At 38.4% G+C, this 13,899-nt stretch overlaps 1 protein-coding gene across 1 annotated transcript; it reads right to left on the bottom strand.

Annotated features, from left to right (window-relative positions):
* Window positions 1-1,043: 1,043 nt before the first annotated feature.
* LOC128474210 (collagenase 3-like) lies at window positions 1,044-12,322 on the bottom strand. Its single transcript, XM_053456498.1, has 10 exons — window positions 12,099-12,322; window positions 9,157-9,386; window positions 8,762-8,910; window positions 7,092-7,217; window positions 6,159-6,329; window positions 4,976-5,204; window positions 4,545-4,675; window positions 3,159-3,318; window positions 1,992-2,095; window positions 1,044-1,266 (listed from the first exon to the last, which is right to left on the bottom strand). The coding sequence occupies exons 1-10, from the start codon at window positions 12,267-12,269 to the stop codon at window positions 1,163-1,165; spliced, it is 1,575 nt and encodes a 524-aa protein (XP_053312473.1). The 5' UTR covers window positions 12,270-12,322; the 3' UTR covers window positions 1,044-1,162.
* Window positions 12,323-13,899: the final 1,577 nt, after the last annotated feature.

Below are 13,899 nucleotides of genomic sequence, written 5' to 3'. Positions count from 1 at the left end.
ATGTTTTACATCACGTGAATGGCCGGGTACGTCGCTTACCTGGAGAACACGCGGCACCCGGACGCATCCATGGAGGCCGCACCTCGCAACTTACAGGACTTAAAGGACTTGCTGCTAAAGCAACATCAGTATTGTCATATTTTCTTTTATTTTTCTGATTAGTAAGATCAAAATATGCGCAAATAGGAATTGCAAATAAAAATGCAAATATAAATTGCAAATAAGAATGCAAATATAAATTGTGCTTGAGACCCTGCTAACTTTTAAACCGATCGTTTGAACAAATTAGCAACATTGTCCTTTGACTAACGTTCACTTAGTTTTAAAACAGCTATAAAGAAATTTTATTTATTTTAACAAGTGTCTGGAAGACAATTTAGATCATTTATGGTTGATCTTAAACAATTTACAGCATGCAATTTAAATATTTTCCTTTGTAAATACCAATATGTTTAGTTTAATGTCTTAAGTATTAAGAGTGTAAACAGGTGCTATATACTGGCTTCTGCAGTAACATCTGCCTTCCAACATGGCAACCTTTTCTATCCGAGTTTAACATTTTTGCGATAAATCCCTTGTCATCGCAATACCGATTAAGTATAATAAAAATTAATTATGGTGCAAATTTTCAAAGTTAATGAATAGTCAAAGTGTAATGTAGACATGTAATGTTCCCGCTGAATGGCCTAGTTAATTGGTTGCTATGGCGATAAGACCACTTTTCCAACAAATGTATCCACGCAATGCCCACATTTACATTCGCTTCAACGCTGCCCTCTGGTGTTTAATTCTGTGCGCTATTGACTCGACTGCTTTGCTTTGTGAATAAGGCTATCTCACGGAAACAGTTACGGAGATTTCATGTGTAATTATTATACGTCAGAGAATTTAAGGAGTATTACATGCTGGAAACGCGGCACATGGGAATGATTGTGGGGACAGCCCTGCGGACAGCCTCTTTGCTTGCCAAGGGGAGCAATGCCAAATGTATTATTTATTTATTTTATAAAATGCTTCATCTGGGAAAATAAAATGCGCAAATATAACGTAACGCTTAGAATACAGTTTATTTTCTAATATACTTTTTTGGGGGATTATCAAGATATCTTACACATTGTGATACAATCATTACAGAAAAGAGCAAAGACTGAAATGTTTCTGTTCAGGGGCAGTTCAGGAAGCGATTGTTGGGGATACTTCCCAGAACTCTTTGTCTTCTGTAGTTATATTCAATATGATGAGGTCCGTTGGAGAAGTAGAGGTAATCTAAGAATCAAAACAACATTTATTGCATGTAAACTAACTATTCCTGGCAAAAAACGAAATAACGTCCGAGGGAAATGACTATGTACAAGTTGAATCATAGCTATCAACAGTCATGAATTTTCTAGTGCAGTCCAAGCAATCCTAGCAAGTGCAGAATTTATTGTCGCTGCTGGCAACATTTGCGTGCGTGGAGCCCAAACAGATATAGCGCATGCAGAAAATGGAAAGGTGTGGTGGTCTTAGAGAAGAAATCACACCCAGATATTGCGGACAGCCATTTTTGCCATTTTTATTGAATTTATCTAAGACCGGTGGAGATTTAAAGACAAGTGGCCATCTGGTCGCAGCCTGCCTTGATTGTCACTATTCTAGGGAGTCATGATTCGCAAAAATGTATTGTATACCTGTATCTATACCCATCCATTCATGCCAAATACTGGTTTAAACCCTGGATTTTTATTTTTTTCCCCCAAAAAACTAATGTACTACATTGTTTTAATAAAATAAAAATGGAAAATAAAAACTCATTCTAAAACGAACTATATTGTCACTACAACATCATTGCAGCCAGAAAAATCACTATTACCCTCAGCTGGCTTATTAATTACGGTATATAATACTTTTCCAAATTTTCTTTAACAATACCTAGGTTTGCATTACAGTATGCTCTTTGTCGGCCCCGATGGACTTCGTTTTTGTTGTTTTGTGTGTGTCACAAAACTTACCGTCATTTTGGAAAGCAGAATCCACTTTTTTAGAAATCCCATGAAAACCATCTTTTATCCTTTTGGGGGATTTTGAGTCCATTCTGTATCTTGATCGATTATAGCTAAGTAAGAGACAAGTATCATCAAATGCAATGTTGTCAATAACCAAATTTATAGATGTGGAAAAAAAAATGGCATAGATACAATATCATTGAAAAGTTTGGGGTCACTTTGCTGGCTTCATGGAAAAACAAGGAAATTTCTGTCTGTAACATTAGCTTGGATCAGCGAACACGACGTGCCATTGGAACACAGGAGTGATGGGAGTGATAAAGGAGTGATGGGAGTGAGTGATAAAGGGCCATTGGAACACAGGAGTGATGGGAGTGATAAAGGAGTGATGGGAGTGATAAAGGGCCATTGGAACACAGGAGTGATTGGAGTGATAAAGGGCCATTGGAACACAGGAGTGATGGGAGTGATAAAGGGCCATTGGAACACAGGAGTGATGGGAGTGATAAAGGGCCATTGGAACACAGGAGTGATGGGAGTGATAAAGGAGTAATGGGAGTGAGTCATAAAGGGCCATTGGAACACAGGAGTGATGGGAGTGATAAAGGGCCATTGGAACACAGGAGTGATGGGAGTGGTAAAGGGCCTTTGTACGCCTAATGAAGATATTACATTATACATCAGCTGTTTCCAGCTACAATAGTCATTTACAACATTAACCCTGTCTGCGCTGGATTTCTGATCCATTTCATGTTATTTAAATGGACATAATGTGTTTTTCTTCTTCTTCAAAAACAAGAACCCATTCTAAGCGACCCCAAACTTTTGAACAATATATTATGTATAACTTAATAAGTGTATAACTAAAATTGATTACATAGGTCACTGTAGATGAGTTCTATCAGACTCATAATGAGTTCCACTGCTGCTCTGCGTTCTAAAGATTTTTTAGAGCTCATCCTGATATTGTAATTATAATATATATAATAATATATATATATATATATATTATAATTTCACTTTTAAGTTGATGTGATTATATTGTAGTAAATACCAAAAGCCATAGATACATTCTTGACAACCCAGGCCCAGAGGAGCGGACCTAACAGTCATCTCACAACAAGTTATTTTGTATTTAATCCAACAATATATTGTAATAGATTCACAACTAACCTCCAGTACTTATCTCCTGTAAAGAAAATGATTTTCATTTCGCTTCCCATGTATAGCGCGGCGTCGATCTTTGTAACCGATCTTGGGAAACCGAACCTTGAGATATCTCGGGGATAACCCCACAGCATTTTATAGCCACTTGTAGCCCAGTACTGTCTACCTGTGGAAAAACAAATGTGAAGACAAAACATGATTTCAAATATTAATTAAAATATTACTTTTAAAAAATATACATTCCCCTGTTCAGAATGTGTTGTTTATAGAAAAAATAAAATGTATATCTATATTTATATCCATATTATGTGGATGCCATAAGGGCAGGTATGTAAACTTGCTGTTCTCAGGCTGTGCATGGTTGTTCCTCTCCATAATTTAATTCTCCCCTTTCTGGTAACTCTTATAATGGTGGGTTGAAGAGAAGGACAAAAATATCAACTAAATGTCGTCGTGTGCCAAGCAGTTGTTCTAAAAGTTGTGGGGGTGAAAATTCTTCTTTACATTTTGATCGGTGTCATCAAGAAGAAGCACGAGGGGGAAGCTGAATAAAATCAATGATGTAAGACAACAGATTGTATGTGATTAGAAAAAATACAAAGATTTCCAGTTCTTGGGGGTCTCTTGATTGGGTTTAATCTTTAGATGATATCCTTATACCCTGGGATTCTTCTGATTTGCTTGTAAATCCTTCCTTCTGACGTTGTCGTTTGGTCATTGAGTGGGGAGTTAATATATTTTGTCCTCCTCTGCTTCTGTATTCACTAAGGCCACCTGCAAGTTGAGCCCTACTCCTGCCCTCTCCCTGCCTCAATATGGAGAAGACCATCAAGTCACGTCAAACATATGATAATCCTGATTCATACATGGCACCCGCAGGAAACACATAAAAAACTTAGCACACATGCAGCTGCAGATATGTTCAGCGACTTTTTCTTACACTTTCTTACACCTGTGTTTGCCTGATCCTTAGATTCTTACAAATTATGTTTATTTGCTATCATTGTTATTTAGTGTATTTGTTCATAATCTTGCTATTGAAGTGTTTGCAGATGGCAGAACATCAGAGGTAATAGAGTCTGAACCAGACGTTTCTTCCTTGCAAGGAGGTTTGGTTAAATTTGAGGCATGGGTGACCAAGTCACAGATGAGATTTTTTTGTTGACAAATGAAAAGTTATGTATTTTGGGAAAATAAATAATGGTGTATTTATACCTTGAATGAGTCTGTGTTAGGGAAACCATTAAATGAGAAGGACCTGGGAATAAGTATAGACAATAAACTTAGCAACAGTGCCCAATGTCAGGCAGCTGCTGCAAGGGCCAGGCATGCAAGATTTGGCGTGTATGAAAATAGGCACTGACTCGTGGGAGGATATGGAGCGTTGTATACCTTTGAAGAGGTAAACAATGTCTCTTTCTGGAACCTCAAGAGCTGCATCCACTCTCCCCAGGTTTGGCCAAACAGCATCAATGAAGTTAGCTTCAACGTCAGGCTTTTGTGGACGTTTCCTCCAAAAAATTCTATTCAAAAGTAGAAAAAGAAAAAAATAATTAGCTTTTTTTCATACAAAAGAACCATATAACTGCAAGATGTTGGTTAAAAATAAAGTCATCAAAGCATATATAACACTAGAGTTTTCATCCATATGTTTATTCAATAAATTCAATGACAAAATACATCTATTTGGCACACGCTTAAATGCAAATCCTTTTTTTGTAAAATGGACAGAAATACACGCATTGCTGTACATTTTTTAGTTTTTTGCAAGTGTCGATGCCTCCACTGAATGTATAAATATTTAGAAAATACATTTTTATTACCCATCTTTAAAAAATAGCAGATCCCCTCTCATGCTTGTAACGGCGTCGAACTCCAGCGTCCGGTCACATTTCCCCGGCACTGTTGGGTTCCTGTCTGGATTCACCGGGGCTTTTGTTGGGTTAGGCTGGGGGGCAGGTTTGCTGGGTGCTTTTGTTGGCCTGGGTTGAGGCTGTCTTAGAGGCTGCGTTGGCTTCGGGTTGGGTTTTGGCACGCTAGGATTCCTGGCACCTTCATCATAAACACACAGATGTTGACCAAATTCTATTTAATTGCAGAATATTTAACATACATACTTAGGTAGCTTTGTTTGCATGTTTCTGTAGATGCCAAGGTAAATGGTGAATTTGATCAGTGGCCATACCCAGTGGTTTCATAATCTCCTTAAACTTAAACTCCAGTGGGAGAAGATAAGTCAGCCGGTGACCGTCCGCCCGATGCGCTTAGACAACCTCCCGTGCCGGCACCCCCCCGTGGAAAGTGCTGGCAGGGGAGGCCGTCTGAGCACATCCGAGAGTAGGATGCAGGTCCCCTGCACCGCTGCGGGGGATCTGTATCCTAACCCCGCTGCCTGCCCGGCGCCCGGGACTGCATGTCCCGGGCGCCGGGCGCTAGACCCCGAATATAGGCCGCACCCCCTCTTTAAAGACTTAAAGTGGGGGAAAAAAGTGCGGCCTATATTCGAGCCAATACGGTATACCTCACACACGGATCGCAGTGGGTTTATACATGGATCTAGACCAGCACATCAATATTGTGAGTGCATAAACATATCTTACATAAGACCACTGTGTCTAAACTACTATACTATCACAGCCTTATTTTTTGTTTATACCTCCATTGACAACCGGTTTAAACAAGCGCCCCCTAGTGGACCAGGATTTTAGGAATAAAAGGTTAAATTAAGTTGCATTAATTTAAGTTCATATTATTGAAGTTTTAGACATTTGAGTTAAATTAATAGCAAATGGATGTACTCAATCTTATTTTTATAATGCCTGCATAATGAATAATTATCATAATTAAACATCCAAAAATTGTGTAAATAACTAATAGAATAATTAATTACTGTAGCAGCTAATCAAGTCATCATAAATCACCTAAAACATCTTCTTAAAGACTGAAATACGACCATTCCAGGGAGGAATGCTCAAGACGGTGTAGATTAAGATATATAGAACATACCATATAAAGCCTGGATTCCAGCGATATCATCTGCCGAGAGTTTATATTGGGCTGGATTCACATATGTATTTGGGTTAACTGTTGGATACATTAACGCACTTGGATCTTTGGAGTGTTCCAATCCCAGTGAGTGACCGAACTCATGGGCAGCGACCAGAAAAATGTTTGTTCCTGAAAATTAATTACTTGATCAATATCATAATATCATTTATCTATGCAAATGAACAGGGCAAATGTTTCCTGTAAGGATTTTCTTGCTTTCACATTAGTGGCTGCATATCTTGTACTCCTACATGACATGATATGCAGCCATTAATGACATGAACTGGTGACAGTGGATCTAACCCTTTACTTAACTTCCACTTGATTTTTTAGTGAATCAAACCCACTTGGGTGTTGCTCTCTGGGGTTGTTGCGTTGGAACAGTGGGCTAATACTGGAGGATGAAGTTGGCACCTTTGGTGGTCCTGATAAAACTGTAAATTGGTAAACTTTTTACTGTATAATAACAATCAGATTAGTGATCCATTGTGCTCCTCTCTGAAAATCATATAGTTTGCATTTAAGGACAATGTGTGCTTTTAAAACAGGGATCTCTGGGATGGGACATCATATCCTGGTGCTCAGCGGTGAGGATGATGACCATGGAGGTTGTCACTGGGGGTGCTTCCCTGGGTCAGATCTAGGGCAACCACCATGGTGAACATGCCACTACCGCCAATACTTTTGTGTTGTAATGGAAACGACATTTTCATGTATTTGTTTAATGTGCAGCATTTTTTCCAAAAAACTTTGACGTCTCAATTATTATTAAAACGTGTCAACTTAATTACCAGCTATTGTCTTAAATGTATCACATGAAACATGGTTCAGGTATTTCTGAATTTGAATGAATCATAACAGGTTGAACTAGACTCCCGGAAGTGTCGTCACCTTGCTGTCCCAGTGTCCATGTTTCTTCCTCATCAAAATGTGCATCACCTCCAATTCCTTCACTCGGTGCAAAGGCATGAGCCAAAACACCAGAGGGACCATCGAAGGGGAAAAAGTCTCCGTGAACTGTGCAACCAAAAAAAAACACAAATATTAGGCTAACAAATACTATTGCTACTAGTAGTTTTACACTATATAATGTACATTATATGAACAACACTCCTAATGATTGATTTTAGGTGTTTCAGCCACAGTTGTCGCTATAAAATCAAACACATAGGCAGCCATCTCCATAGACAGACATTGGCAGTCGCACTGAAGAGCTCAGAGGCACGTCAGAGGATGCCACCTTTGCCACAAGTCATTTAATGAAGTGTCTGCCTTGGAAGCATCTAAGAGTAACAACAGCTCAGCCACAAAGCAACGGTCCGTGGAAATCACCAATCTTATCACTCATTACAGAGATCCAGACTGCCTCTAGAAGAATCAGCACAAGCACTGTGGATCAGTTGCTTCATAAAATGGGTTTCCATGGCCGAGCAGCTGCACACAAGCTGAAGATCACTATGAACAATGCCAAGTGTCAGCTGGGCTGGTGTAAAGCACAATGGAAACATGTTCTCTGGAGTGATACATCACGCTTCAGTATCTGAGAGTCTGATGGACTATGGCAGATCCCAGGAGAACGCTATCTATTGGAATGCATAGTGTCTACTGTAAAATTAGTGAAGGAGGGATAATGGTCTGGGGCTCTTTGGCACATTAGTTCCTGTGAAGGTTAATATTAAAGGTAAAGATTGTATGCTTCCAACTTTGAGGCGCTAGTTTGGGGAAGACCCTTTCCTGTTCCAGCATGACTGTAACCCTGTGCACAATGCAAGGTCCATAAAGACATAGTTGGATAAGTTTGGCGTAGAGGAACTCGAGACCCTGACTTCAACCCCATCGAACACCTTTGGGATGAATTGGAAAGCCGATTGTTGGAATGTGATTTCCAATAAGTTCATGTAGGCTGCTACTATTAATATTAAACAAATACTACTATACTAATATAGTACACAAGATTTTTTACTATTACGTTCTCTAAAACATGCTCTAGATGATATAGTACATTGATATACAAGAGAGCAGCAGGCTTTCTGTACTGCTACTGCTCAATGGATACTACTACTACTACTACTACTACTACTACTACTAAACAGCAACACTACCGCTGTTGCTACTATTACAAATAGTTAACTACAAATTCTACCAATTACACTGCTGCTACCAATACTATTACTAATGCTGATAAACAAATGATTCTATCAATACTGTTAATACTACTAAATTCTGCTAATAATGCTACTACTAATACTAAATCCGCCTACTTCTTACTAATAAAATTCTACTACTACCACTCGAGTACCACTATTGCTAATACTAAACAAATATTGCTATTGCTATTACCACTATTACTGATATTGCTACTACTAGTAATAATAATTGTCACTACTACCACTCTAATAATTATAATAAATACTCCTCCATCGGCCACTACTACCTCTAGCTTAACTACTATGACTACTACTACTACTACTAATAATAATAATAAATACTAATATTAAATATTTATATTACATGTTTCCACGCTTTATTTTTTTTTACTTCTTTTTGATGTCTATCCATACCTCTGGAACCGAATGAGATCATGATGTCTGCATCACCAGAATAAAGCCGCACAAAATTTAAGGGTGTGACATCACTCCACAACTGAAGGGCACGCGATATGGCGCTATTCACTTCTGATTCTGCTATGTCAGGCGTGTAGTTTATAATCCTGCAATAAAGTTACAGTATATGTTTTAACAGTACCATGTACAAAGTATCCTGAAGCTGTAACTTTAGCATACCATATAGATTTAATATTTCCCCATGTTTCAAATGCAGAACCCACTTCTCATTTCTGAAGAGTAAAAAAGCCAGAACCAGAATAAATGAGATTTTCTGAGAATCTGCAATTATCAACCAGTATTTAAAAATATTAATAATCAGCACAATAATCATCTGGCTAGAGCTTACTTACCTGTAGGTGATTGTTGTTTTCTCCCACTTTGGCTTTTCGGGAAAGTAACTATATCTTTGCACATCTGGAACTCCGCATCTGGGCTTGAGTATAACTTCCATGGTTGCGTCATCTATTTTGCCTGTGATGTTCAGACCAAAGAAATTTTGCATTGTCTTTATTTTCTCTTCGATTGGGTTTGTCATACGTCTAAGTATGGGAATTTCACTATAATACTGGTTTATATATTCCTGTTGAGAGATGAAAATTAATATAAATTTGCATTTGCAATTATATGTTTAATCACTTTTATCAGTAATATGATAACCAGTAATAAGAACGTTATAGAATTTTTTTAAATCTGCTATATAGAATTCCTGCATATAAACATCTCATATAATTGGCTTTGTCATTAATCTTATGCGGATCTACTTTCTGAAAAATTAATTTTTTGTTAAATTATGCAATAATTAACAAAATATTAAGCTTAAAACACCCTTCTGACATAACTGTGTTCATTGAACATAAATACTTCTTAAAACAACCAATAAAACCAAACCCATGACTGGCGATCATTCATGATGATCATTCTAACTAACATGGAAGTCTCTGGGATTAGACTTTAGCTTTTCATTCTTCACTTTGAGAACGCTTTTCTTTTTGACCAGATGTCTTTTGCACGGTTCTATTGACCCCACACTGTGTTGCGAGTTAACTCAACTGATCTCACTCAAGTGCACCTTAAATATTCACTAGTAAATAAGCTACTTCTCAGTAGATGAGAGTACATGCAATTTGACATTTTGAGGGTTGCAATAACAAACCAAACTTTTTTTTTTTTGCAATAACAAACCAAACTAGAGCCAGGAGTTAGTAGTCCCAGGCAGGGACATATCTTGGCCAGGAGCCGCCATAGATGGATATGGTATAGACGTGCGTCGAGATGGAAAATATTAGAGACAGATAGAAAAAGGCAGAAAAATGCAGATTTTTGGAGAAATGGAGTACTATTGGTGGAAGCGCTTAAAAGGAAAAGAAGGTGATACTGCTATAGTACATAACAATACAAAAGAGCCAGGTAGATGCAATAAAAGGGCATTATCTTAGATTCAGGATATAGGATATATGCAATGTGCCTATACCATGCACGTTAAAATTCCTTAACTGTGTTAACTTCCACCACTGTTCTGTTGGGAGGTTGTTCCACTTATCTACCACTTTCTTAGTAATTCTGTAAGGATTCACCTTCACATAGCCCAAAGCAGGTATGCGGTGGCAGGTAAATGGGAATGTAAAAACAGGTAATGATTTGAGATTGCCATAAAGCGGTATGAGAGACACGGAAGAAAACAGATCAATCCAATCAGAAACTCAGATAAAAATCAGATCATGGTGACTGACAAGAAAACAAAGAGAATGAACCGATGGCAGTCCCTGTATGCAATAAACCAAAATAATATATACAGGAGGATTTATTATTCTTGGTACTAAAGTATGAAGAATTTCTCCCAGACGGCAGGTCCAGGGGGCCATAAACGGGCCGGTTACAAGAAAGATGTTTGATCTCCCCAACAAGCCTATTAAAGCTATAGAAGTTGTGCCGGTTCAGCAGAGCCTCCATAGACTGCATTAAAAGGTGCTCCTCGCGCCAGGGTATGACATCATATCCCAGCTCTCCGCTGTATTCCTTAATGTATTAAGGATGCTGGCCATGGAGGGGGCAGCTGGGGGCACTGCCCTGGGGCACTCCTAAAAGGTAAATACATCACTGCCCAGGGTATTACACGGGCTCTATTGAATAACACAGGGACTGCTCATTCCTCTGCATATCCTCCTCTCAGAATGTTTGCCGCTGAATTCCTTATGTTACACTGCATGATTTGTATACATTTCAGAAATACTTTGATATGTTATACAAATTCATCACATACATGTAACAATCACAGCTTACATTTCCGTGACATGACAGATGCAATCACGCACTTGAGATTTGTTTTTTTTTGTTGGCAATGAGCTCTAAGCATGAATGCTCCTCATTTATAAAGAAAATTCAAGCCCCCTCATCTCCCTCGTACCCTGCAGAAATATTCGAACGATTAACCCCCCTCTCCATCGGGCACTTCATTAAGTAAAGCATTCAACATAAAATGTTCGTCTTTTAATAATATTAATAATATTTGTATAAGCATTTTTATCATTAATTTATTAATCGGCAATAATTTCATTGTTTTATGTGTAATTTCTGCACTTAAGCCGTGCATTTGGATTTGTATTTAGAAATAGTTTCTGTAGCAGTTTCTTATGAATTATTTATGTAAATTAAGTTTTTTAAATATCCAATTAACAAAATATCCAGTTTAAAGCACCCTTTTTGTTAAAATAACCAGTAAAACCCAAACCCATTACTGGCAGAGCATCTTTACTTACAGTGACATACAAAATGTGAGGTGAATAAGTTCAGAACCCAATTAGCGCAAATAATAATTCCCAAAAAGGAATACAACATGGATACGGAACCATATTTTGAAGATATTTAGCTATGTAATTATTATGTAACTATATGTAGTAATTTGCATCTTATATTATTATTAATACATTATTACATTAATATTTACAAATAATTTAAATGCAATTAAAGAAAGAAAACATATAGGTATGGAGAGCAGGGAAATATATTTTGTATATATGTAGTATTTTCCCCTTTTTAAAAAAAATAAAATGAAAAAAAAAAATAATAATTTAATAATAAAGCATAGACATTAGTTCTTTTAAGCCCGCCAAATACCATTGGCACCATAGTGGCATCCTTGGTTAATGTGATGCCCTTTTGTAAGCTGTGGCGCTGCCACTTCTCAATAGATCTGCACAAAAGAATAAAATAGAATAAATAAAATAAATGTAGAAAATAAAACAGAGAAACCATTAAAGGGAAAGTCGACGATTTTGCTGTAACGATTCCTTACCTGAGCTTTTATTAAGTCAGCATTGTGTCTCTCCTCTGAAAGTGCCACTAAATCCGCGGATAATGGTGCCAACCATTGTTCCCCATCTTTCGTTTCTTCTGGCAGTGGTACAAGGTTTGCGAGATCAATGACTAGCAGCAGACTCTGGACAAAGAGCCAAAGAACAACCATCTTCCAGCCTCGCCAAAGCCTGCCTGCTCCAAAGTTTTAATTTTGACTCTTTAATACTCTTTTTAAAGATAGCATCTAGCACGCCAGTGCTTACTTGCGAATGTAAACATAATCATTCATGGCTTTGTTTAGAGATTTGAATTAAGTGTGCATGTTTGTGTCTTAATTGCAAACAGCCCGAAGGCAACATTCTTAGTGTCTGCTTTGTTTGCAGCATCCAAAGGCCCGAGGTTAGCATTCTTCTGCTCCATGTGCGCAAAAAACCAAGCTGATTGTAGATGTAAAGGATTAGGCAGTATACATTTAGACTTAAAAAACACCGTATGAGTGATGGTGCACAAGCCGAGTCATGTCATAATTACACAAAACACAATTTGAAAGAAGAAAAAGAAAAAAAACATATAACCCCAGGTTATTGCACTGTTAATGTTACAGGCTAAGAACATAAGGGAAATTAGTTACAGCTTTATTATCGCATTAATCCGGATAAATAAAGAAATGAATGACTTATTTTCAGGTTTAAAAAGGCAAATTATACCTATTACCCACCATCGGATGTGTATCATCGTGTGAGCAGCCATCTTAACCTCTTGTTAGTTTGCGTCTGTTCTCTGATGGAAGGTTCTGGTAGATTTTGCAGAAGTAAGATCTGTAAAAGAAATGTATTATGCCACATTAACATATAACTATCACATCCAGTACTACAAATATCATCTATCTTGTGTTATTCTTTTAATGTTATAATTCTATATTTAGATTTTCCGTCTCTCGTGTTATATCTCGAAAAAGAGCCTTTTTCTTTCGTGCAAATGTTCTTTCATGTCCCACAAATGCATTAAGTAGAAAGTTGTAGCACACCGGACTCTGCCTGCATTGTCTTAACAAGCTGTACACAACACGTTAGCATCATGTATACCACCACAGATGTCACCTGTAAAGCTACTACTTCAAATATATTAAGGTGATGCCAGTGATGTATCGTGACCTATGCCTAGGGCAGCAGGTCCAGAGGGGCAGCAATCCTCCTGCTACAAACCCGGGACTTGGTGTTAGTGTGTGTGCGTGTCAGTCCGTGTCTAAGTATACGGTGGTAGAGTGAGTGCGTGTTAAAGCGCGTTTGCATGTTAGTGTGTATGCCTGTTAGTTATAGGGGGCCATGCAGAAATACTGCACCCAGATGCCACTTACTCTAGGCCTACCCCTGTACTCCTAAAGTGTGCTTATGGGAGGATCTTAAGACGGAGTGATGGGTGGAGCAGTGGGTGGGACAGTGGGATGGACATGAGGCCGGCTGATGAGAGGGGCATGGGGGCCCAGACGTTCAGCATGTACTGAACCCCAAGATTCCTGAAGGCGGCCCCTGCTGAATTGGAAGTTAGCTGGATGCATCATGCTGCAGTAAAATTTCTGTATAATTTCCACTGAATTCTGCTAACACTTTTAATTCATTACACCAGCCTTGCACTGGCCATCTGGCACACTGGGCTTCTGGCCGACAGCACCATACACTCACGTGAGTGTGCCCGCCAATATCCAGCTGTAGGCTGCACTTACATCACCAGGTGGCCACCGGCCTTAAAGAGCCAGGACTGTCCGTCATCACATTCCGGCCCTGCTTTACAGAGAAAGT

This window comes from Spea bombifrons, chromosome 2 (assembly GCF_027358695.1).
Source record: "Spea bombifrons isolate aSpeBom1 chromosome 2, aSpeBom1.2.pri, whole genome shotgun sequence".
Lineage (NCBI taxonomy): Eukaryota > Metazoa > Chordata > Amphibia > Anura > Pelobatidae > Spea > Spea bombifrons.
This window is presented reverse-complemented; position numbering and strand designations above follow the sequence as displayed.

What these genes read in the sequence shown, in the direction of transcription:
- LOC128474210 (XM_053456498.1), bottom strand. Translation starts at nt 12,269, where the DNA reads ATGGTTGTTCTTTGGCTCTTTGTCCAGAGTCTGCTGCTAGTCATTGAT. An exon ending in GATCTCATTCGGTTCCAGAG is followed by an intron (nt 7,218 to 8,761) that starts GTATGGATAGAC and finishes TTGGTTGCACAG; the next exon opens with TTCACGGAGACTTTTTCCCC. An exon ending in ACAGGAGATAAGTACTGGAG is followed by an intron (nt 2,096 to 3,158) that starts GTTAGTTGTGAA and finishes TCTCTTACTTAG; the next exon opens with CTATAATCGATCAAGATACA.